This window comes from Coregonus lavaretus, assembly GCF_964263955.1.
Source record: "Coregonus lavaretus genome assembly, chromosome: 36".
Classification (NCBI taxonomy): Eukaryota; Metazoa; Chordata; class Actinopteri; order Salmoniformes; family Salmonidae; genus Coregonus; species Coregonus lavaretus.
Window position 1 is genome coordinate 8,156,220 of NC_140023.1, and position 25,962 is coordinate 8,182,181.

The 25,962-nt window shown below is 42.5% G+C and overlaps 3 protein-coding genes across 4 annotated transcripts; all 3 read right to left on the reverse strand.

The window, feature by feature from the left end:
* Nucleotides 1-244: 244 nt before the first annotated feature.
* Nucleotides 245-9,895, reverse strand: LOC311110750 (dnaJ homolog subfamily C member 9-like). 2 transcript variants are annotated; one of them, XM_084153312.1, is made up of 6 exons: nucleotides 9,814-9,895; nucleotides 4,647-4,833; nucleotides 4,396-4,536; nucleotides 3,848-4,102; nucleotides 3,653-3,739; nucleotides 245-3,559 (listed from the first exon to the last, which is right to left on the reverse strand). In XM_084153312.1, exons 2-6 carry the CDS (start codon nucleotides 4,818-4,820, stop codon nucleotides 3,449-3,451), a joined length of 768 nt encoding a protein of 255 aa, XP_084009438.1. In that variant the 5' UTR covers nucleotides 4,821-4,833; nucleotides 9,814-9,895; the 3' UTR covers nucleotides 245-3,448. The 2 variants fall into 2 exon arrangements, with proteins under 2 accessions (XP_084009438.1, XP_084009437.1); XM_084153311.1 differs by having other exon boundaries at nucleotides 276-3,559; nucleotides 4,647-4,838.
* A 1,621-nt stretch (nucleotides 9,896-11,516) lies between these two features.
* LOC311110516 (protein NDNF-like) lies at nucleotides 11,517-25,469 on the reverse strand (the record flags this gene model as incomplete). Its single annotated transcript, XM_084153035.1, has 3 exons — nucleotides 11,517-13,441; nucleotides 23,921-24,045; nucleotides 25,297-25,469. 3 exons carry the CDS (start codon nucleotides 25,467-25,469, stop codon nucleotides 12,027-12,029), a joined length of 1,713 nt encoding a protein of 570 aa, XP_084009161.1. The 3' UTR covers nucleotides 11,517-12,026.
* Nucleotides 15,390-20,709, reverse strand: LOC311110856 (uncharacterized protein; the record flags this gene model as incomplete). Its single annotated transcript, XM_084153449.1, has 5 exons — nucleotides 20,489-20,709; nucleotides 19,797-19,866; nucleotides 16,211-16,288; nucleotides 15,909-16,042; nucleotides 15,390-15,523 (listed from the first exon to the last, which is right to left on the reverse strand). The coding sequence occupies exons 2-5, from the start codon at nucleotides 19,817-19,819 to the stop codon at nucleotides 15,390-15,392; spliced, it is 369 nt and encodes a 122-aa protein (XP_084009575.1). The 5' UTR covers nucleotides 19,820-19,866; nucleotides 20,489-20,709.
* Nucleotides 25,470-25,962: the final 493 nt, after the last annotated feature.

Genomic DNA, 25,962 nt, shown 5'->3' on the forward strand with positions numbered 1-25,962 from the left:
CTTCGCATATATAATCAAAGACAGAAAAGGTTAATGATAATTAAAACAAAACACATTCTATAATAACACCAGTGACGGTAACACAAGTGTCAAATCTTCAGACTGTTCTAGTAACACCAGTGAAAAATCTGCAGAAAACATAGAATATCTAAGATAGCGGCCACAGTAGCTGAAACCACACTTCTTAAATTGTAAATAAATGACAATCGTGATTCAAATTTCCTTTTCCCCATACTATAAACTGTGTAACACCAGTGACCGATCTTAAAGCGCCACATGAAATTACCAAAATTAATTCATATTGCTAACATACTGTATGAAGAGAGACTGCAGACTCACCATGTGCTTTTCAAAACAGCTCCAATTTGACCCAGGAAGAAGTTGGCAAGGATGTTGCTTTTTAAAATGTTATATAATGGGGTAACACCAGTGACATGAAATTGAGGGACAGCTATTCCCTGTAAATTATTTATAATAATTAGTTGATATTAGTTTAAATAATCCACTAAATAGCTATACTTTCCTTTGTATTATGACATTTAGTGGGAGAAAAATACATTTTCTACGATATATATATTTACAGCTCTAGACAAAATTAAGAGACCACTGCAAATGTTTCTTAAATCAGCATCTCTACATGTATGACTTCCATTCCAGTGTCTGTACATTCCAACACAGGCACACCTCATTCTACTGAATTAGGTACTGATTAGGTGATCACATGAACCAAATCTTATTTAAAATCAAATCAAATTTTATTGGTCACATGCGCCAAATACAACAGGTGCAGACATTATAGTGAAATGCTTACTTACAGCCCTTAACCAACAGTGCATTTATTTAACGAGGAAAATTATAAAATCCACTGCTGTGGTCATCACTATCCTCTTGCAATAGCACCAGCTGGATGGCAAAAACAGTGCTAATAGTACCTCAAAAGTAATTTTTCATCAAAAAATAACTATTGACCATGCCAAAATAGTTGAAAAGGAAAGTTGAGTGAGGAAAATAAGGGTTCAATTCTGGCTTTACTGGCAGAGGGATACAGTGAGCGTCAGGTTGTTTCCATCCTTCAAATTTCAAAAAACGGTGGTTCATAAGAACAAGGTCAAGCAGCAGACCGGCAGAGGGCGAAAACGACTCTACTGACCGGGATGACCGCCAACTCATTCAAATGTCACTCAACAACTGTAGGATGACATCAAGTGACCTACAAAAAGAATGGCAAACGGCAGCTGAGGTGAAGTGCACAGCGAAGACGGTTCGAAACAGGCTCCTAGGGGCAGGGCTGAAGTTGTGCAAAGCTAGAAAAAAGCCCTTCATCAATGAGAAGCAAAGAAGAGCCAGGCTGAGGTTTGCAAAAGACCATTAGGATTGGGCCGTAGAGGACTGGAGTAAGGTCATCTTCTCTGATTAGTCCAATTTTCAGCTTTGCCCAACACCTGGTCGTCTAATGGTTAGACAGAGACCTGGAGAGGCCTACAAGCCACAGTGTCTCGCACCCACTGTGAAATTTGGTGGAGGATCGGTGATGATCTGGGGGTGCTTCAGCAATGCTGGAATTGGGCAGATTTGTCTTTGGGAAGGACGCATGAATCAAGCCACGTACAAGGTTGTCCTGGAAGAAAACTTGCTTCCTTTTGCTCTGACATTGTTCCCCAACTCTGAGGATTGGTATTTCCAGCAGGACAATGCGCCATGCCACACAGCCAGGTCAATCAAGGTGTGGATGGAGGACCACCAGATCAAGACCCTGTCATGGCCAGCCCAATCTCCAGACCTGAACCCCATTGAAAACTTCTGGAATGTGATCAAGAGGAAGATGGATGGTCACAAGCCATCAAACAAAGCCGAGCTGCTTGAATTTTTGCGCCAGGAGTGGCATAAAGTCACCTAACATCAATGTGAAAGACTGGTGGAGAGCATGCCAAGACGCATGAAAGCTGTGATTGAAAATCAGGGTTATTCCACTCTGAACTCTGAATACTCTCATTAGTATTGTGTTGTTTAAAAATGAACATTAACTTATTTTCTTTGCATTATTCGAGGTCTGACAACACTGAATCTTTTTTGTTATTTTGATCAGTTGTCATTTTCTGCAAATAAATGCTCTAAATGACAATATTTTTATTTGGAATTTGGGAGAAATGTTGTTAACAAAAATGTTAATTTCACCCAAACACATACCTATAAATAGTAAAACCAGAGAAACTTATATTTTTGCAGTGGTCTCTTAATTTTTTCCAGAGCTGTATATATATGAAAAATAGTTTGCAATATAACTGTCTTACATATGTTTTATTAACAATAAAACACTTAAATTAAAACAAAAACATTGTGTCATTATCTTACATCTTTAAGTGTTTTTCATGGTGGTTAAGGCATGGGACAGGAAAGACACCATTTTCGTAGAATGACCCAAATGGCAAGTCCAACTAAACAGGGAGAAACAAAAGCATTTTGCACACTGACATGCTTCGTCAGGCTGCTTTGTACTTTTCTAAGAACATTACTTTTATTTTCCCATGTAAAAAAGACAAGCACAAAACCTCGGGGTTTCACATAGCATACCTTAACAGGGAGAGACAAGACAAGCCTTAGACGCTAACTAAATGGGTAGGTATTTGGTGTTTTCCTCACAAGCGTTTATGTGATGAGGGCTTAGTGTAAGCCACAGGAGACATGCGAGGGAATAAGAGATTCACCTCACTGCAGTAGAAGCCATATGCTACTTTCAGCAGAGCCTAGATCAGTAAAGGCAATTTGTATAGAAATACGTGCTAGATGTGTGACTGAGGGGCATGCAGGTGTCAAGTTTTGATCAAAGGTTTTTGGCAGGGCAACTTAGAAGTTTTCTGCGAAATATAATAGGATTTTTACAAGCACATTTATGTTTCTAGTTCTTTGTGTGCTTACCACAAGTTACAGTGGTGCTTCCTTGCATTTCCTAACTATGACTGAGATGGAAGGGCCTTCTGTACAGAACTGCAGGTCTCCTTTTATTTCTATGGCTTCAGCTCATGTACATTATAGAACAGAGTCAGGAGAATGAACTAACATGGAGGTCTTCTTTGACTTCTTATAGAGTTAGGCTGCACTGGAAGGTCACCCTGGTAGATGGCATTAATAAAGCTTGAAATGCAGCATAGTTCTGTATGGATTCCTTTGGAAGATAATCCCTCTATTTTATATTAAATAATAAAAGGTGTACAAATGCGATTCAAATAAATACAGATGTAATGTTTTTTCAGGCCTCTTCGATTATAGAACACATACAATAAAGAAATGCTGCCTTTGACAAGACACAGACAAGTCACCAACTAATGTAAGATTTGGTGTGGATGTATATGGAATACACAAGTTGCTGTCCACATACATCTACAAAATACTTCTTAATAAGATGAAAGTGATATATACCGTGTCCTCTATACTAAAGGGTTTGAAGTCTTCACTTTTTTCCTTTCCCTCCTGCTTTGGCTTTTCCTCCCTTCTTGGAGTATTTGGCTTCCAGGTCAGAGAGGAAAGAGTTAAAATTCTGCTCTCTGGACTTCTGCTTTTGCTGTTAACAAGACAAAAATAAACACCATTAATGCCTTACCTGAAACCCTAAAACAGTCACCAGTTAATATCTCGGTTGTGTGATTCACCTTACCTTCAACATCATTACAAGACTGTCATCAGAGTCATCGAGTCCCATCTCTCTCTGCATCTCCTCAGCTTCTTGTCTTTCTTCATCAGCCTTTTAGGAAATAACAACAAAGTATTATCCCACAAATGTGAACCAAAACAATTACCAACATAGAGGAAGAGTATGTGTATACAAGCATTTGTATAAAGCACACTGTACCTTCTGTTTGCGTGCTTTCTTCTTCCTGGTGCTTTCCTGAGTGAATGCAGGGTAGGCGGTGAGCTCCCCTGCCTGGATGGCAGACTGTATAAGGGCTGTGATCCTGGGCTCGTCCTCCTGAGTGCAGCACAGGGCCGAGGCCATGATGGCGTCCATGTCCCCCTGGTGCTGCAGGTAAAGCTGCATCACATCCTGCCTCTCCTCCTCCGTGCCTTTGTACTTCCTCTCAAACTCCTGGATGTCCTGCAATGTGATCTAATGAAGAAGAGAGATGGTTGTTAGAACAAATTCTAATTGTGACATTATACTTGGTTTTTATTATACAGGCTGATAAAGAAAGTCAAGAAGCAGAGGGAGATGGTACTAGGTGATGCTGATGACAGTCTTGTAATGATGATTAAGGTAAATTACTCAAAATTACATACGTCCAGTGACTATTTTATGGGTAAGGTATGAAAAATAAAAGTTAAATCAGGACGGCCCAAAAAGTAAATACTGTGTATGGTAAAGATGTCAATCAGCTTTAGCTAGTTATATAGTTAGGCTACCTTAGGGAACAGCAACCTCCAGTACTCCTCCCAGCATCGGTCCTGCTGCAGTGAGTCAGATTCCTCATCCACCAGTCCCTGCTCATCATACACTGCCCTCTGCTCCTTGTCACTCAACACGGCATATAACTTACCCAGCACCTGAAAGGAAGGGGCCAGGTGAGTACAGTAAAATACAACTCTAGACAGTTAACTAGGTGAACTAGTCTAACTGCAGATTTGAGTAGGTGTTTTAGCTGACACTTTTCCACCTGAAATTTCTCTGTTGCCTGCAGGTCTTCGGGAGCACGATCTGGGTGAACCCTGAGCGACACCTTGTAGTAGCTGCGTCGGATCTCTGCGTCGGTCGCCTCTTTGGAGATGCCCAGCACCCCGTAGAGGCTGGAGCTGTTGAACAGTGCTTGACACTGGTCGAGTAGCCCCATCTCTATCTGTCAACTTTACTGGTGGCAATTGAATATCAAGGTTAAAGGGGCAATCTGCGATTGATACAATTTTTAGACTTTTAAATGAATGAGATAGATAGCAAGACTGAATAAAAATATAAACACAACATGTAAAGTTTTGGTCCCATGTTTCATGAGCTGAAATAAAAGTTTCCAGAAATGTTCCATACGCACAAAAAGCTTATTTCTCTAAAATGTTGTGCACAAATTTATTTACATCCCTGTTAGTGAGCATTTCTCCTTTGCCAAGATAATCCATCCACCTGACTGGTGTGGCATATCAAGAATCTGATTAAACAGCATGATCATTACACAGGTGCTTCTTGTGATGGGGAGAATAAAAGGCTTGGGCTTAGTGGGACAATCATTTATTTTTAACAGGACAATGACCCAACACACCTCCAGGCTGTGTAAGGGCTATTTGACCAAGAAGGAGAGTGATGGAGTGCTGCATCAGATGACCTGGCCTCCACAATCCCCCGAACTCAACCAAATTGAGATGGTTTGGGATGAGTTGGACCGCAGAGTGATGGAAAAGCAGCCATCAAGTGCTAAGCATATGTGGGAACTCCTTCAAGACTGTTGGAAAAGCATTCCAGGTGAAGCTGGTTGAGACAATGCCAAGAGTGTGCAAAGCTGTCATCAAGGCAAAGGGTGGCTACTTTGAAGAATCTCAAATATAAAATATTTTGATTTGTTTAACACTTTTTTGGTTACTACATGATTCCATATGTGTTATTTCATAGTTTTGACATCATCACTATTATTCTACAATGTAAATAATAGTAAAAATAACGAAAAACCCTTGAATGAGTAGGTGTCCAAACCTTTGACTGGTACTAATATATATATATATATATATATATATACACTAAAATATATGGACACCCCTTCAAATTAGTGGATTAAGCTATTTCAGCCACACCCGTTGCTGACAGGTGTATAAAATCGAGCACACAGCCATGCAATCTCCATAGACAAACATTGGTAGAATGGCCTTACTAAAGAGCTCAGCGACTTCAAACGTGGCACCATCATAGGATGCCACCTTTCCAAAAAGTCAGTTCGTCACATTTCTGTCCTGGTCAACTGTAAGTAATATATACAGTGAGGGAAAAAAGTATTTGATCCCCTGCTGATTTTGTACGTTTGCCCACTGACAAAGAAATTATCAGTCTATAATTTTAATGGTAGGTTTATTTGAACAGTGAGAGACAGAATAACAACAACAAAAATCCAGAAAAACGCATGTAAAAAATGTTATACATTTATTTGCATTTTAATGAGGGAAATAAGTATTTGACCCCCTCTCAATCAGAAAGATTTATAGCTCCCAGGTGTCTTTTATACAGGTAACGAGCTGAGATTAGGAGCACACTCTTAAAGGGAGTGCTCCTAATCTCAGCTTGTTACCTGTATAAAAGACACCTGTCCACAGAAGCAATCAATCAATCCGATTCCAAACTCTCCACCATGGCCAAGACCAAAGAGCTCTCCAAGGATGTCAGGGACAAGATTGTAGACCTACACAAGGCTGGAATGGGCTACAAGACCATCGCCAAGCAGCTTGCTGAGAAGGTGACAACAGTTGGTGCGATTATTCGCAAATGGAAGAAACACAAAATAACTGTCAATCTCCCTCGGCCTGGGGCTCCATGCAAGACCTCACCTCGTGGAGTTGCAATGATCATGAGAACGGTGAGGAATCAGCCCAGAACTACATGGGAGGATCTTGTCAATGATCTCAAGGCAGCTGGGACCATAGTCACCAAGAAAACAATTGGTAATACACTACGCCGTGAAGGACAGAAATCCTGCAGCGCCCGCAAGGTCCCCCTGCTCAAGAAAGCACATATACAGGGCCGTCTGAAGTTTGCCAATGAACATCTGAATGATTCAGAGGAGAACTGGGTGAAAGTGTTGTGGTCAGATGAGACCAAAATCGATTTCTTTGGCATCAACTCAACTCGCCGTGTTTGGAGGAGGAGGAATGCTGCCTATGGTGTTTTTCTGCTAAGGGGACAGGACAACTTCACCGCATCAAAGGGACGATGGACAGATTCTTTGACAGAAGAGAATCTGTCAAATCCGTCAAATCCTGGGTGAGAACCTCCTTCCCTCAGCCAGGGCATCGAAAATGGGTCGTGGATGGGTATTCTAGCATGACAATGACCCAAAACACACGGCCAAGGCAACAACGGAGTGGCTCAAGAAGAAGCACATTAAGGTCCTGGAGTGGCCTAGCCAGTCTCCGGACCTTAATCCCATAAAAAATCTGTGGAGGGAGCTGAAGGTTTGAGTTGCCAAACGTCAGCCTCGAAACCTTAATGACTTGGAGAAGATCTGCAAAGAGGAGTGGAACAAAATCCCCCCTGAGATGTGTGCAAACCTGGTGGCCAACTACAAGAAATGTCTGAGCTCTGTGATTGCCAACAAGGGTTCTGCCACCAAGTACTAAGTAATGTTTTGCAGAGTGGTCAAATACTTATTTTCCTCATTAAAATGCAAATCAATTAATAAAAAAATTTACATGCGTTTTTCTGGATTTTTTTGTTGTTATTCTGTCTCTCACTGTTCAAATAAACCTACCATTAAAATTATAGACTGTTCATGTGTTTGTCAGTGGGCGAACGTACAAAATCAGCAGGGGATCAAATACTTTTAAACAACACAATGTAACTCCAAGTCAATCACACTTCTGTGAAATCAAACTGTCCACTTAGGAAGCAACACTGATTGACATTACATTTCACATGCTGTTGTGCAAATGGAATAGACAACAGGTGGAAATTATAGGCAATTAGCAAGACACCCCCAATAAAGGACTTGTTTTGCAGGTGGTGACCACAGACCACTTCTCAGTTCCTATGCTTCCTGGCTGATGTTTTGGTCACTTTTGAATGCTGGCGGTGCTTTCACTCTAGTGGTAGCATGAGACGGAGTCTACAACCCACACAAGTGGCTCAGGTAGTGCAGCTCATCCAGGATGGCACATCAATGCGAGCTGTGGCAAGAAGGTTTGCTGTGTCTGTCAGCGTAGTGTCCAGAGCATGGAGGCGCTACCAGGAGACAGGCCAGTACATCAGGAGACGTGGAGGAGGCCGTAGGAGGGCAACAACCCAGCAGCAGGACTGCTACCTCCGCCATTGTGCAAGGAGGAGCTGGAGGAGCACTGCCAGAGCCCTGCAAAATGACCTCCAGCAGGCCACAAATGTGCATGTGTCTGCTCAAATGGTCAGAAACAGACTCCATGAGGGTGTATGAGGGCCCGACGTCCACAGGTGGGGGTTGTGCTTTCAGCCCAACACCGTGCAGGACGTTTGGCATTTGCCAGAGAACACCAAGATTGGCAAATTCGCCACTGGCGCCCTGTGCTCTTCACAGATGAAAGCAGGTTCACACTGAGCACGTGACAGATGTGACAGAGTCTGGAGACGCCGTGGAGAACGTTCTGCTGCCTGCAACATCCTCCAGCATGACCGGTTTGGCGGTGGGTCAGTCATGGTGTGGGGTGGCATTTCTTTGGGGGGCCTCCATGTGCTCGCCAGAGGTAGCCTGACTGCCATTAGGTACCGAGATGAGATCCTCAGACCCCTTGTGAGACCATATGCTGGTGCGGTTGGCCCTGGGTTCCTCCTAATGCAAGACAATGCTAGACCTCATGTGGCTGGAGTGTGTCAGCAGTTCCTGCAAGAGGAAGGCATTGATGCTATAGACTGGCCCGCCTGTTCCCCAGACCTGAATCCAATTGAGCACATCTGGGACATCATGTCTCGCTCCATCCACCAACGCCACGTTGCACCACAGACTGTCCAGGAGTTGGCGGATGCTTTAGTCCAGGTCTGGGAGGAGATCCCTCAGGAGACCATCCGCCACCTCATCAGGAGCATGCCCAGGCGTTGTAGGGAGGTCATACAGGCACGTGGAGGCCACACACACTACTGAGCCTCATTTTGACTTGTTTTAAGGACATTACATTTACATTTACATTTTAGTCATTTTAGCAGACGCTCTTATCCAGAGCGACTTACAGGAGCAATTAGGGTTAAGTGCCTTGCTTAAGGGCACATCGAGAGATGTTTCACCTAGTCGGCTCGGGGATTAGAACCAGCGACCTTTCGGTTACTGGCACAACGCTCTTACCCACTAAGCTTACATTAAAGTTGGATCAGCCTGTAGTGTGGTTTTCCACTTTAATTTTGAGGGTGACTCCAAATCCAGACCTCCATGGGTTGATAAATTTGATTTTCATTGATAATGTTTGTGTGATTTTGTTGTCAGCACATTCAACTATGTAAAGAAAAAATATTTAATAAGATTATTTCATTCATTCAGATCTAGGATGTGTTATTTTAGTGTTCCCTTTATTTTTTTGAGCAGTATATATATATATATATATATATATAGCACTAAGAGCTGGAGAAATTTAACCACTTATATAGCCAGTGGTTCTTGAAGAATATAATGTATAAATCACTCATGAGCTTAGTTCAACTGTAATACCCCATCAGAACCCAGAATAGAAGATTGTTTTTAGGCTAACACTGTATAGCCTCAAAACATGATTAAAACTGCAATTTTATTCTCATGGATGTTCAGTCCTTGTATACTGTATGTATAGCTAGCTTTGTCCATTACTTTGAGTGTTTCGCTGACATACTTCGGTACATTTCGCCAGCCCTCGTTTACCAAAACAATGCGAGGTTACCCCTTTGTTGTTGTTGTTTGAAATGCAGTGCAGAAAGCCCCTGTATATTCTTTCCGACTTTGCTCATGCATGGCACACAACTCACCTAGCTAGATTGATAGCTAACTTTATGAATAGCCAATACATTGTTAAGTAGCCATACTTGTAATTAGCAATCGTACTTAAAAAGAACCAGCTTCTTGGTTATCGGGCACCACAAAGTAATTCAAAACAAATATTGGCTGCATACGTTATTTGTAATCGCGTTTTAAAACCTCTACCTACCTTGAAATCTTATTTAACAAAACGGTGGATAGCTGGCTGAAAGCTTCACTTGCTTTGTTTACCAAATTTGGCGCGCTGTCCTGTCAACAGAGTACGTAGCGTAAACGCACCTCTCTTGGTTACGTTTTTTAGCGTGTTACGTTTGTGGTTTCCACTAGTTACCACAAACACAAAGTAAAATATCATATAAACATAAATTAAGACTTATTAAGCAAATGTAAGGTTAGGCATAATATTAGCAGTGTGCTGAAGGTTAGGGTTAATTTAAAATCTAATTTTAAGAAGATCAATTTTAGAAATGGGCAGGGTTTATTACTTTTTGACTGTGGTAACTAGTGACGACCCATTTGTGTCAATGTGTAATCATTTTTGGCACAGGCTGATGACCACCCATTCTGTCTGTTGAAGCAGGTGCAGTAATTTAAAGAGCGACTTCTCCTAAAAAGCTACTTCTCGTTCTGAAAATGAGCTATGTGGCACCGATAGTGTCAACATTGACTACAAAGTGTAAATAGGTAAATGTTGGTCATAAAGTCAGTCTTGTCCAAAACGGAGATTTGCAAGATGATAGGAAAAAATGTCACTGAATTAAGGATATCCTAACAGTTTTCCTTGGGTTGGGTTAATTTAATCCTGCCCACAGCTGGCAGCACCCAAGTAATCATCCATTCGGAGCATAGCTGCAGGCGACCCCATTGTAATGCCCATGGTCAATTTGGTTTGACATTCGATATTGGTCAGCGCTATCCGGGGTCCTTGGGATAATCCTAACCTTAACCCATACCATCCCTTACCTAACCATTTTCAATTTCAACTTCAATGGGGTAGGGAAGTCCCAAGGACCCCAGATAGCATGGACCATTCCATATCCCTATGGGACTAGTTAGGGACCATAAGTAAATTACACAATGTACATGGGACAATATTTGAAAAGGCCAATAGCTCCAAATTTCAATGACCTAAAAACATCAAACCAACTATAAATTGTAGAAATTCATATACGAATTAAAATCATTTAATGAGACAAGTAAAAGATGTGCAACATTAACATATTGTCCCATTTTACATTGTGTAATTTATTGACAGTCCCTAACTATTCCCAGAGATAGGCTATCCAAAATCAACCAACTTTGCCACTATCACAGACCAGCCAGCTGAAGCTAATTGGCAAAATGATTTGGCTAACTGTTCCCACCTGCAAACACACACAAGAGACACCCAAAAACCAACTAAAGTTAGAATTCAGTCATGGCCGCTGCATTTCTTAATGAGGCTAAATCAGGAAGTGCAGTTGTAATCATGTTTGCCTCTATATCAAGAATATTGTCATCGAAAGTATTTAAATCATGGTCTTTAGATTTGAGATAATGATAAGTTATGATAAGTTAATGATCTTTAGCCTTACTCTTTAGTTTTGTAGTTATCATCTAAGTAGCCTAGAGATAAATAAATGCAAGTTAGTGTAGGGTAGGGGTACATTGATCTCTCAATTTGTTTTCTCAACTATCTGTAAGCAAAGAGACAAGTCAACCAAAAGAGGATAGTGATAAAATGTTGATACCGAGATACAGATACCTAATGTGTGTTTATTGATGTATTTGAAGCATAGCACAATAATACATCAAAGACAATGAAGCTAGTCACTAACTCATTTTATCGACTTCATGCGAAAGTAGAACACATAGATACACATTGACTTTGCGCTAAGCATCAATAGATTACCCTATCTGTGTTTTTAAGCCTGTAGAATATTGAAACAAAACAATGCAGCACTAAATATATACTGTAGGATCTTGCCATAAGTTCTCTCTCACCATTGCAAAGTACAATCAAAGCTCCATCTGCTTCTGTTGCATTTTTTTGGCACAGTCTTCACTGAAAATGTGTATTAATCAAAACTTCTATCCTCCTTTGTACTCAGCCACACAATTAGCTCTTGGACAACTGGCATATCATCAACAACTATAAACAAAAAGGCAAAAAGCACAGCAGGTTACTGAAATGGAATGAATTTTGCTGGTGTGCAGTCGCCCCTCTGCTACTCCTACCCAATCCATGGGTACCAGTGTTCAAATGTGACCAGTCTTCAGAGGGTGTACCACATTTCTTAACAGTCTCCCTCATAGTAGAATGGCTTGTCATGGTAAGTCTTTGTAAATTACCTCTTTGTTTAGTCCAATGCTGCTGCAGACTGACTAGGAGTGGACAGCAGCTCAGCACTCCTTCCTGGTTCTTACTGTCTTGCTGCTGTACTTTATGGGGATCCCCCAGCGTCTCATTAGATAGACATCAAATATGTAGGCCACCCCAGGCTCCAGGCCCCCGATCACGGCTGTTGTGACAGCCCGCCGAGGGTTGAGCTCCTGGAAGTATTTACACAGGACCCTCTCAGTGTCTGACCGTGACTCAGGCCCCAGGCAGGGTGCCGTGCCTCTCTTCTCTCCCTCCCCCAGCCTCTGGCGGTACACGCAGTAAAGGCTCCTCTCCTCTGTGCCCATCCAGGCCAGGGTGACAGATTCACAGCTCCTCAGCCTGTTGAAAGACTTTATCTGCAGAGTGGAGGGGAGCGAAGGTACCCCTTGACGATGGTAAGTGGAGGACGCCTGCATCTTAACAGAGGCCTTCAGCGCTCCTGGAGCAGCTTGTCTGGGAGCCACCTTTCCCTCTTTCTCCAGGTGGATGAGGTAGGAAGGGCTGCCCTGGAGCCAGATCTGAGCCAGGTTTTCTCCCACAGCCTGGGAGCTCATTTCTTGGCCCTTGCTGGAAACGGTGATGTTGATCTTCTCACTGCTTCCGCAGCTCTGGAGAGTGAGCAGGCCACTCTGCTGCCAGCCCCGGGGGCGGAAGCTAAATAACTCCCCAGAGGTTGAGCCTCCATCCCGGAAGGTCACCCACTGGAGCTCCCCTTCCCTAAGTGGTGTGATAGCTTGTCGGGCCTCCTCGTGTGTTTGAGCGAACGTTCCAGTATATGCTGCACTGGTTCCATTTAGCCTGTCAATCAAAAATACGTCAAAGTAGTACTGCGTGTCGGGGACGAGCTCCGAGACAGTGCACACGCTCTCTGTTCCCTTACAAACACATTGGAAATGATCATACTCGTCACGGAGTGCAGCGGGTGATCGGAGCTCAGTGTCAGCATCCCACTGCTGCCACCACCAGTCTTTGAGGATCGGCCACACAGTTACTTTCCTCTGTTTGTTCTTCTTCTCCCTTGTCTTGTCTTTCTCCCGCTCTTTCCTGATGCCCTCCTGGGCGGCACAGAGGTTGCGGTAGTTGTGTTTGCGATTGACGAGGACACAGTAGTCATAGCTGCGTTGGGGGTGCAGCCTTTTGAGGGAGGCACTGGGGGCCCAGCTGAGGGTGACACTGGTCATTCCTACACCCAGGGTGTGGACACGGGAGTCAGAGGGAAGCTGTGGGAAGGCCCACGAGGGCCCAGAGCCCTCATGGAGGTACACAGTAGCCCTGGTGTCCTGGTCCTTGGACCGCAGCCTGAGGATGTAGATAGATGCTGGAGCGTACGAAGGACCTGTGTAGGTGTCCATGGCGTTGCCAGTGTAGGTGTGTATCTTGGCTTCAGTTCCAGGTCCTCTCCACCACACCTCTGGCATACTCTTCTTAGTACTCCCTGTGCAGAAAACACTGTTAAGCCACAGGTCATTACATTTCTGCCCCATACATGCAAATAGTGCCACACACATACTTACACTAACTAGACAGAACATACTCTCACACTCATTGAAGATAGTCTTACAGTTCAATACGTATCTTGATTACTTTTAATTAATACGGTAGTCAACTATAATCAATGAAGTGCCAAAAAGATTTTACCTTATTCATATGAACCCTTTTTCACCATAATTATTCATAGTTTCTCCTAACTTAGAGGGGAACTGCACCTGCTGATTTGCCCTAGTTTTTTTGGCTTGCACCTCAAGAAATGCTTGCAGCATTGAGACACTGACGTGGTTGAATAACTGACGTGATCTTTCTGTCCGGTTTTGCGCCCCCTCGGGCTCGTGCGGCGGGGAAGATGGGCTATACTCTGCCTTGTCTCAGGGTACAAAGTTAGTGATATCGCTTTGGAGGGGGCTGTGCTTTGGCAAAGTGGGTGGGGTTATATCATGCCTGGTTAGCCCTGTCTGTGGGTAACTTTTGACAGGGCCAGTTTCCCCCGGTCGCAGTCTCCATTATCAATGCTGCAGTAGTCTATGTGCCGGTGGACTAGGGTCAGTCTGTCCTATCTGGTGTAATTCTCCTGTCTTATCTGATGTCCTGTGTGGTATGCTCCCTCTAATTCTCCCATCTCTCTCACCGGACACACTGCCTTGTCCTGGACCTGCTGGGTTTCTGTATAAGCACTTTGTGACAACTTCTGATGTAAAAAGGGTTTTATAAATACATTTGATTGATGGCGGCCATGACAGAAGCCAAACGTGAGTTGGCTTGGGGGAGTGGTTTGATGTTGGTGTTACTTGGGTGTGTCCTTTCCACCACAAAGACACACCCATCTGTCAGAACCTTGCCCGCAGCTGTTTCCCACCACTCAATCACAACAAACCTCCTGCAGGTTCTCAACTGGCTTACCTGGTTAAATAAAGGTGAAATAAAAAATAAAAATAAAACAGGTTGAGTTCAATAACTACAGGGAGATGTATGGTGAGATGCTGGAGGAAGCTTTGAATAGGTCAGTAGCCTACAGAGCGATATGGGAAGAATGCAATTGCTGAATTTATGTAGATATTCTAAACTAAGTGTTTTGATAACTTTCAAATGTAGTAACAGGTCCATGAATAAACCCTTCACATAATAAATAAAACAAACATTAAGAGTACAGATTATTTTATGGGACAATATACAAACCTTATTGAGGAAGATCATTTGAAAAATTTAATTGAGTAAATTTATGTATTGGTTCTCTTAATTTTGATAGTAGAGATGAAAATGTAATACATTGAAGGTTATTTGTTGATGTGAAAATCTAATTTTACAGATTTTAAGGTTGTCATTAGATTTGGGGTGGGACGGGGTCGGCAGCGGGTGTCCCCGCTGAAAAGGTTTTAATACCACTGCCATAGAAGCAGTGTTCAGCTAATATAACAATGTACACCTTTCATTTACATTCCCAGCCGATACAGATACTGTGCCTATTGGCATTTTGTCTGGTGGTAATAGGGATACCTTGGCAAACATGTCAGAGTGGTCATACCTTCCTGTGTGTTGTCCTGTATTCAACAGGAGTTCCCTGATCACGGTTCAGAATACACAAGGTTTCTCTCTCCCTATATTGACTGATACCATTCAATAAAAATAAAAAGACAATACAAATAAATGTTGTGTCTAGTTAACTTTTAATGCTGAGTGCCAGGTCTCCATTCAGAAACATTAGAATCAAGCCCGTCTGTCAGTCTGGACTTCATCACATAATCTTGCAAGTCTCCATGTGCTGGCTCCATACATGTTTCTGTGAACACATTCACACATAGTCACTGTTCTATTACCAATGGCAGTTAGGATAGGGAATATCTGACACACAAACAGGTACTACGTTGAAGTTTGAACAGGTCACACTAAACCTACGTCATTCTGGTCTCGCCATCGACGACCGTTGGTGAGCAGGCAAGAGGTGAGGCTGGAGGTGAAGTGTTTGCCAGAGCCCCATTGATGGCCATAGCAGCGTAGATCAGCTCCTGGCCCCTTATCAAAGATACTGGTCAAAGATACACACACACGCACTATCAATGGTGGTTATGACTAGCCTGGCCGACCCAACCTGATCGCTGCGTTCACCTTTTTATTTAACTTAAGATATCATAAAATGTGAAGTGAAATAGAATGGTGAACACAGCGATCAGACTGGTTCCACCAGGTTAGGTTATGCCCTGGACATTATATGCATCTAAGAAATAGAAAATAAGCAACAAATAATGTCACAATTGGGTTATCAAATGTATCAAAGTAATGAAGTGGGTTACCTTCTGTATTTGTACAGAAGGTGAGCCTGTGAAAGCTGTTGCCGCTGATAGGTGAAGGTTGCTAGCCAGATACTTGTGAACAAACATGTGATTGACTGTTCCATTCATAGGAATGCTCACAGGGAGGGCATGTCTGCATGATGCTGATGAGGGCCCCTTGTTGGTGTTCTCTATGCTGGATGTTCGGCTGCAAACTGGACATCTCTCGAACAACTGCAGCAGGCATCTTATGAGGTTGTGTTGACTGGGAGGGCCTGTGACAGGGTGATATAGTAGACAGCCAAGTGGTAAACTGCATTTTGCTAATGCACTTAACAACCAAAATGACTCTACTAGTTGTATTTGCTTGGCTGGGGAATTAGCCTATTAGTTTATCTAGCCGGGTATTTTTTTTATACAACTTTTCACATAACACACATTACCTGTCGTTGTTGATGAAGCCGTCTGTGTCATCAGGGCAGTAAATCGGCCCACTATCAGAGGCCTCATGATGGCGTATCCTTTCATAGGAGTCGAGGGAGAATGCAACAACCGAGGAGGTGTCACAAGGGTACTTGTGTCGCATAACACTTTTATTATGAAGTCTTTTTTTTAAACCTTTATTTAACTAGGCAAGTCAGTTAAGAACAAATTCTTATTTACAATGGCGGCCTACACCGGCAAACCCGGACGATGCTGGGCCAATTGTGCGCTGCCCTATGGGACTCCCAATCACGGCCGGTTGTGATACAGCATGGAATTGAACCAGGGGGTCTGTAGTGACGCCTCAAGCACTGAGATGCAGTGCCTTAGACCGCTGCGCCACTCGGGATGTGTCTTACAAGCTATGAAAATAAGAGAACAGTGAACTAAATTATTTTTGGAGGTCTCTAAACCATTGCAATCACATTGCTGGACATGTTGGTGGTCGCTCAATACGGAAGTGGTCAGATGACGCGGATGCTACGCTACAGGACTGTTTTGCTAGCACAGACTGGAATATGTTCCGGGATTCATCCAATGGCAAACAGGCAAAGCGTCATGCCTTTTATGCTCGCTTCGAGGCAAGCAACACTGTAGCATGCATGAGAGCACCAGCTGTTCCGGACGACTGTGTGATAACACTCTCGGTAGCCGACGTGAGCAAGACCTTTAAACAGGTCAACATTCACAAAGCCGCCAGGCCAGACGGATTACCAGGATGTGTACTCAAAGCATGCCAGACCAACTGGCAAGTGTCTTCACTGACATTTTCAACCTCTCCCTGACTCTGTAATACCTACAGTTGAAGTCGGAAGTTTACATACACTTAGGTTGGAGTCATTAAAACTCGTTTTTCAACCACTCCACAAATGTCTTGTTAACAAACTATAGTTTTGCCAAGTCGGTTAGGACATCTACTTTGTGCATGACACAAGTAATTTCTCCAACAATCATTTACAGACAGATTATTTCACTTATAATTCACTGTATCACAATTCCAGTGGGTCAGAAGTTACATACACTAAGTTGACTGTGCCTTTAAACAGCTTGGAAAATTCCAGAAAATGATGTCATGGCTTTAGAAGCTTCTGATAGGCTACTTGACATCATTTGAGTCAATTGGAGGTGTCCATGTGGATGTATTTCAAGGCCTAACTTCAAACTCAGTGCCTCTTTGCTTGACATCATGGGAAAATCAAAAGAAATCAGCCAAGACCTCAGAAAAAACATTGTAGACCTCCACAAGTCTGGTTCATCCTTGGGAGCAATTTCCAAACGCCTGAAGGTACCACGTTCATCTGTACAAACAATAGTACGCAAGTATAAACACCATGGGACCACGCAGCCGTCATCCCGCTCAGGAAGGAGACGCGTTCTGTCTCCTAGAGATGAACGTAATTTGGTGCGAAAAGTGCAAATAAATCCCAGAACAACAGCAAAGGACCTTGTGAAGATGCTGGAGGAAACAGGTACAAAAGTTCTATATTCACAGTCAAACGAGTCCTATATCGGCATAACGTGAAAGGCCGCTCAGCAAGGAAGAAGCCACTGCTCCAAAACCGCCATAAAAAAGCCAGACTACGGTTTGCAACTGCACATGGGGACAAAGGTTGTACTTTTTGGAGAAATGTCCTCTGGTCTGATGAAACAAAAATAGAACTGTTTGGCCATAATGACCATCGTTATGTTTGGAGGGAAAAGGGGGACCCTTGCAAGCCGAAGAACACCATCCCAACCATGAAGCACAGGGGTGGAAGCATCATGCTGTGGGGGTGCTTTGCTACAGGAGGGACTGGTGCACTTCACAAAATAGATGTCATCATGAGGAAGGAAATGTATGTGGATATATTGAAGCAACATTTCAAGACATCAGTCAGGAAGTTAAAGCTTGGTCGCAAATGGGTCTTCCAAATGGACAATGACCCCAAGCATACTTCCAAAGTTGTGGCAAAATGGCTTAACAAAGTCAAGGTATTGGAGTGGCCATCACAAAGCCCTGACCTCAATCCTATAGAACATTTGTGGGCAGAACTGAAAAAGCGTGTGCGAGCAAGGAGGCCTACAAGCCTGACTCAGTTACACCAGCTCTGTCAGGAGGAATGGGCCACAATTCACCCAACTTATTGTGGGAAGCTTATGGAAGGCTACCCAAAACGTTTGACCCAAGTTAAACAATTTAAAGGCAATGCTACCTAATACTAATTCAGTGTATGTAAACTTCTGACCCACTGGGAATGTGATGAAAGAAATAAAAGCTTAAATAAATCACTCTACTATTATTCTGACATTTCACATTCTTAAAATATAAGTGGTGATCCTAACTGACCTAAGACAGGGAATTTTTACTAGGATTAAATGTGTATGTAAACTACCGACTTCAACAGTACATGTTTCAAGCTGACCACCATAGTCCCTATGCCCAAGGAAGCGAAGGTAACATGCCTAAATGATTACCGCCCCATAGCACTCACGTCGGTAGCCATGAAGTGCTTTGAAAGTCTGGTCATGGTTCACATCAACAGCATCATCCCGGATACCCTAGACCCACTCCAATTGGCATATCGCCCCAACAGATCCACAGATGACGCAATCTCAATCGCACTCCACACTGCCCTTTCCCACCTGGACAAAAGGAACAGCTATGTGAGAATGCTGTTCATTGACTACAGCTCAGTGTTCCAACACCATAGTGCCCACAAAGCTCATCACTAAGCTAAGGACCCTGGGACTAAACACCTCCCTCTGCAACTGGATCCTGGACTCCCCGACGGGCCGCCCCCAGGTGGTAAGGGTAGGCAACAACACGTCTGCCACGCTGATCCTCAACACTGGGCCCCTCAGGGGTGCGCGCTTAGTCTCCTCCTGTACTCCCTGTTCACCCACGACTGCGTGGCCAAACACGACTCCAACACCATCATTAAGTTGACGACACAACAGTGGTAGGCCTGATCACCGACAACAATGAGACAGCCTATAGGGAGGAGGTCAGAGACCTGGCAGTGTGGTGCCAGGACAACAACATCTCCCTCAATGTGAGCAAGACAAAGGAGCTGATCGTTGACTACAGGAAAAGGCGGGCCGAACAGGCCCCCATTAACATCGACGGTGCTGTAGTGGAGTGGGTCGCGAGTTTCAAGTTCCTTGGTGTCCAAACACACAAAGACAGTCGTGAAGGGGGCACGACAACACCTTTCCCCCCTCAGGAGACTGAAAAGATTTGGCATGGGTCCCCAGATCCTCAAAAAGTTATACAGCTGCACCATCGAGAGCATCCTGACCGGTTGCATCACCACCTGGTATGGCAACTGCTTGGCATCTGACCGTAAGGTGCTACAGAGGGTAGTGCGTACGGCCCAGTACATCACTGGGGCCAAGCTTCTTGCCATCCAGGACCTATATATACTAGGCAGTATTTTCTTAACTCTTTCTTGAACGGCATTGTTGGTTAAGGGCTTGTAAGTAAGCATTTCACGGTAAGGTCTACACCTGTTGTATTCGGCGCATGTGACAAAGTTTGATTTCATTTTTATTTGTTATGATACCCACCTTTGCTCCTTTTGATAGGGCATCCGTTCATGACCAGGTGATCAGTCTGGCACCCAACTGTGCACTTTATCTAACAGAAAAACAGGGTCAACGATTGTCATCATCCCTCAATTATAAACATAGCTCAAGAAATAACGTAATTTCATTTGGATCCTAATTCTATGCTTTACAGATGTAGACTGACCTGCTCCAGATTGGATTAGATTCAGGCCGGTGACGCCCTTACACTATGCAACCAACTGTGACCCATTTTGCTATGGCCCTGGGCTGGTTTGAGTTTGTTGCTGCTAGTTAGTACACTGTTGTTGTCAGACATGAGTTAGCTAGTACCACCATAGCTAGCTGCATTCAGTATTCATTTGTGCCCTAGACATGGGTTGCATCTCGCTAGCTAACATATGGTGGTCCCCTTAATCTTCGTTAGCTGGCTAAAGTTATACTGCATCTAAAGTCAATCTGGTGACACCCGAATCGTCACAAAAGGTTGTCCTACTAATTATTTGCCTTCTTTTGAAATGTCATCGTGTTTCCAAGCCAAATCCGAGTTGTATTGAGGTAGGTAACTAGCTAGCTAGTTGGTAGCTAGTTAGCTAAAGTCAGCTATGATAGCGATGATTGTGATAATGATTATCAAAATATACATAACCAGACACATAACCAGCAGTCTATGGTCTAGCTACCGGTATACTCACCACCACTGGGGACCAATGAACTCCAACCACCTATTCCACATGATAGGGTCCTTCGGCAGGGCATGCAAACCATAATTGTTGGCTGTGCAATTCTGCTGGAAACATGTATTTCATGGCAAATCCGTATAGGGCTTTTCAGTCTCACGGCGGTGATCCTTTGAACGCGTTGGGGGCGATGAAACAATGAAGCCACATTCAATGAAGGGAAACGAAGGGGCGATGTGCACGTGGAGTTTGGCAAAAGGGGGCATGATTTGTTGACATTGTAATCAGTGGCGGTTTTACACGGAGGCCCGTGCCTCCCTGGAAATGTCCCTGGCCACCCCTGTGGCCCCCCCGTGCTGACCAAATAAAAAATTATGAATTTATAACTATTTTACACGCGAGCGCCAAAAGCGGAACTAATGCAACGCTCTACACGGCAACGTTCTACACGGGTAAATTAGAGTGGCGCACCCGAAGGTCGAAGGTAAGCAAAACGATTTAATATCATAAGTGACTTGTTGTTCTTGCACATAGCCTACATGTTCCTTTTGTTCCTCGCACATAAATCAAATCAAGTTTTTAAATGTCTGGTCTCGATTTGTTTAGAAATGTAATCATATCTAAGCAAACTCATCGAAGCAGAAGCAAATATCCAAATGTTAGTAGGCTATCCTTGCTAGGTCTACACAATGTTGTGATGTTAACCACGTAACTTCATCCGTCTTGGCTGTTGCATCGCGATAACAAATACATTTTTAGTAAAGTAATCAACAGGTTATCTGCCAGTGTTAAGTAGGGAGGGATGGTTAGGTAACAAAATGTAATGCATGCCCCTACGTTTTTTCTTCTTCTAATAGTTATCATGAAACGAGGAAGGGACATAAAGTCATTTTTTGCCCCAGCAAACAAAAAAGTTAGATAGAGTTTATGATTTTATTCTTTTGAATTATCTCTGCCAAACATCTATCTACTACAAATCTTCAAGCTCCACAGATGTTTTATGGCATCCACTAAACCTCTTTAGATATTTGTAAATTATACAGTGTGATACCTTTCAACGAAAGTTTATTTTATTTTTTACCAACTATGATTTTTCCTTTTGAAAACAAGCAAAGCAAGAAAAAAAAAGAAACAAAATCACTCCAATCATTGCACACTTGTGTCGTTCAGACTTTGCAGGTCCAGCTTTGACATGATGATCTAACTAACACTAATATTGTAACTAATATTGTAACTGAAATATGTATGATCCTATGATGAGCGATTGCTTACTTCCCTTTCACTCTTAAAAAATTACTGAAAAAAAACGTGTATAAAAAGGTATATGTAGTATATGTTTGTTTAGTGAGCATTCATGCTGTCATTTTTTCCTAATGTGAACTATGGTGGAAATGTGCTGTCCTAAATGGACTTGCCCATATATGTTGTAAAGCCTTTTTTTGTACACCTGCTCATCAACTGACAGTGAAGTACACAAAGACACAGACACACACACACACACACACAGACACCTGTAATATTCTTGTTTTCATGTTGTTGCTGATATCCATCAGTGTTGTTCATATTGCTACATTGTGTTGACATGATTGTTGCTTTTAAACGAATGTTAACTTAATGTTTATTGTCTGCATCCTATTGGACTACTGGATGTTAATGTGTAACACGTTTCCCTGTTTATGTGCTTTAGCAATACTGTATGTCAATATGGTCATGCTAGTAAAGCCTCTTTGAATTGAATTTCTTTTCTGATTTGGTTTATTTTACCTAAATGGATACAGGGTAGTGTGTTTTGTTTATAAATCACTCAGAAAGTTTTCTTTCTTAAAACAAAATGTGGAATCAACTGTCCACATTAGTGGGGCTTCCATAAATAGGAAATGGCACATTGTTGTACCCTTTGTTGTATCCTGGAGTTTTGTTCACATTGAATATGAACCCTGTATTTGTACCCTGTACTTTTTATTTTATTTTTATTTTTTTATTTTTTTATTTTTATGGCACTATCTCTCTTGCATCTGCACTCTTGTACAAAATACGTGTTATAATAAATGTCATATGATTTTAAAGTAAAATAAAGTTTATAATCTTTGAATATCATGTGTTGCCAGTTTTTTTATGTGTGCCCCCCTGATTAAACACTGGCCCCTCCTTGGCCCCCCTAGTAAAATGTGTCTAGAACCGCCACTGATTGTAATCCAAACCCAACCTTCATTTACTCGTGAAGCACTGAGGTTCCAAACTCCGTTTTAGACTAGACTGACTTTATTACCAAATGTATCCAATTTACACTTTTTAGTCAATTTTGACACTAGAATACATGTTTCTGACTCATATCAATGCCACACAGTCTGTTTTCAAAGGGTTTAGTTGGTTTTAGGGGCAGTCACTCTTTAATAAGGAAATAAAAGGGGACCAAATGTTACACAATCAAAGTGAATAATTTAGGCAGAGGTTGGGAAGCCTTGGGTTCACACACTGAATGATTTACACTGAGTGTACAAAACATTATGGACAGCTTCCTAATAATTGTTTTTTTTTGTTGTCTTTTTTTTGGTATTTTATTTTATTATTATTTTTAGTCATTTAGCAGACGCTCTTATCCAGCGCGATTTACAGGAGCAATTAGGGTTAAGTGCCTTGCTTAAGGGCACATCGACAGATTTTTGACCTACTCGGCTCAGGGATTAGAAGCAGCGACCTTTCGGTTACTGGCACAACGCTCTTACCCACTAAGCTACCTGCCGCCCTTTTGCTGGCCCCTTTTGCCCTCAGAAAAATACTCATGTTTTGTACACAGTGTATGTGTCACTGTTGGAGGATGTTGCATGACATTATTGCTAGCCTAAAAAGGCTACTTGTTAGTTTAATCGATGCACAAAATTTTTTAAGCACAACCAGAGATTATTATAACATTTAAAAGAAAATTAATGTATTTATGTAGCTTAGACTTATATGTTCTCTATTTTGTCCCTCAAGTTATATTTTTGCAACTCTTGAAGAGGTTTTCACCAGATATGCTCGGGTTTCACTTAGCCCATAGTATCACAAATAAAAACTGCAGAGTCTGATCTTGGGCATGAATATGATACATTTTCAATGGAATCCTAAAGGTCCAAATTAAGCTGAATTTCAGTTTACACTGTACAGGCTAGAACTTGCATGCCGTTCTGTACAAATCTATCTATATTGCTCTTAGAAGTCACTGTATATGTCTTATTTTAAATGGCAAATGTTTTAACTCAAGACCAATGGATTGATTAAGTCTCTCCTATCTTGTAGACATTTATGACTAGGGTTAGTCTTTTAATGGCCACTATGTAAAAAATAAATGGCTCCAGTGTGAATTGGATTATGGTGTAATGAAACCGAATTGATATGAATAGGAATTGCATGTGAGTGGGTGTTGTGTGTAGTTGCTTTTATTGTCTATCAGTGTTTCACACTCACAGTGCAGACTCTTAGGCGGTTTGTCCTTCAGGGTTCGGGCTTCAAGGGTCCATTCGATGGGGAGGTCACAGGGACTGACGGTCACAGACATCATCGCAACCTTCTTCTTCAGTGTGAAGTACAGCCTGCACGAAGATAGGTACCACACAAAAAAGTGTTCATGTCTTTTTCGTCCCCCATAACACTAAGAAAGGTACTGTAACATGTAGCCGTCAAAGCATTTCCAAAATGTACAAAATGTCTACCAGTTTTTTTCTCTCCATACGCTGATAAACCCATAAAGTAAACAAGGAAAGGTCAACTAACAATCTGTGATGAGCTTCCATGGACCTGCGCTGTACAGGTGGAGATCTCTTTGCTGTAACCATCTAAAATCGTGCTTAGCATGAAGACAGCAATGTTGCTTTGAATGTCAAGCTATTATAGGACCATGAAACATTTGTCATTGCATTGCTATAATAGATATCCCTCCTCACCGTGTGGGATGACAATCCACAGAACTGCAGACTTTGGACACACAATGGCACACTCCATGTTAAAATTCACATCTCCATGTTAGACCCTACACATCTCTGTGCTTAGACATTATGGTCTCCTTCTACAAGCTTATTGTTGACCTTCACAATATAATTAGATTCAAACTCACCAACTGACCATTACATCATTATCACCGACTAATTCTGACATCATTATTTGATCATCTTTGTATTGTCGCCAACATCACTCATCAAGGTGAATCATTCAATATCGAGACGTAACATAATTGACCTCTATGTTATAATAGCCTCCAGAAAATCATCATTCTTTTACATGTATGTTCTGGATCAACTGCTGCTGTTTCTCAACAGCTGTGCCATGCTGACGTTGTCAAGGGCAATACTTGGTTTAATTGATTGATTAATTAGAATCATCATTAGCGGATGTTTTTCTCATTTAAAAATTGTTTTGTTTCATTATGCACAAATGCATTGATGGACAGACTGCAGCTCACACGGATGCCCATATTCCAATTTACAGCTCCCAGTGTTAGAGCTCTACCACTGGCACTGATCAGCAGAGCCTGGGCCAAGTGGGCTGCTCTTCCTGCCCATGGGGCCACTGCACTGAATCACTGCCTTTCCAACAACTAAAGAAATGGATATTAAGATTAAGGCAATCATTGTTGTTGCTCAAACCCATGAAGAATTACACAGGAAATTACCGTTTAGGTACCTTGTAATTATATAGCCCTTTGTAGTGACAGTATAAAGTTGGACAAAGACAGGATATTAAACAGAGGCCTCTCTTAAGTATTTCAATATATGTTCAGGACATGGAACATAAACATTTACTGTGCAATACTATCCACCTCCCCTGGAAGGGTCTCTATACTGTACCTTCGGGTCCGTCCTTTGGGCAGATGTATGGTGGTGACCTTTCCATCAGGCAGCCAGGCGGTGGGGCGAAGTGGCACCTCGTTCTCAGGAGCCAGAGCCGAGTGTCCTTGGGGCCAGGGGGGGCCACAGAGGAGAGCCACGGCCAGCCAGAGATACCAGGCCATCGCTGCCATCATTCACACTCAGTCACCACTATGCCGTCCCCCAGGAACTGAAAGAACAGGGGAAAGGTCAAAAGCATCCATCAGTTCCATCACATACAGTTCTGCTCCTACCATTCATGTACTAAAGAGGTCTAGCAGCAGATTATTCATTAATATGAGGAAACATTTCCACTGTTCACACGGAATTATTCATGCAGGAAAGCAAATTGTCTTGCTATAATACTCTGGATCTGTATAGCGCAGCTTGACACTTAGTGAAAAATCCCTCATCGTACGACTTTCAAGTGTGAAGTGGATTGCAAATATCACTCATGGGTTTGTTCTCTAAATATAGGATATTTTTTCATGGTCTTTACATCCCTTGTTATCGGAGAAAAGCAGCCAATTTAGTTTGGATCGACGTAAACAACACCTGGAGGTGCTTTAGTATAATCCAATTGGAACACAGATTCTTTTGACAAAAGCAGACAAAGCTGCAAAAACTTTGAAACAATTTTCAGAT

Coding starts and splice junctions, on each gene's coding strand:
- LOC311110750 (XM_084153312.1), bottom strand. CDS start 4,820: ATGGGGCTACTCGACCAGTGTCAAGCACTGTTCAACAGCTCCAGCCTC. Junction 3,740..3,847: donor AGAAAGCACGCAAACAGAAG/GTACAGTGTGCT, acceptor ATTTCCTAAAAG/GCTGATGAAGAAAGACAAGA. Junction 3,560..3,652: donor GTCTTGTAATGATGTTGAAG/GTAAGGTGAATC, acceptor TCTTGTTAACAG/CAAAAGCAGAAGTCCAGAGA.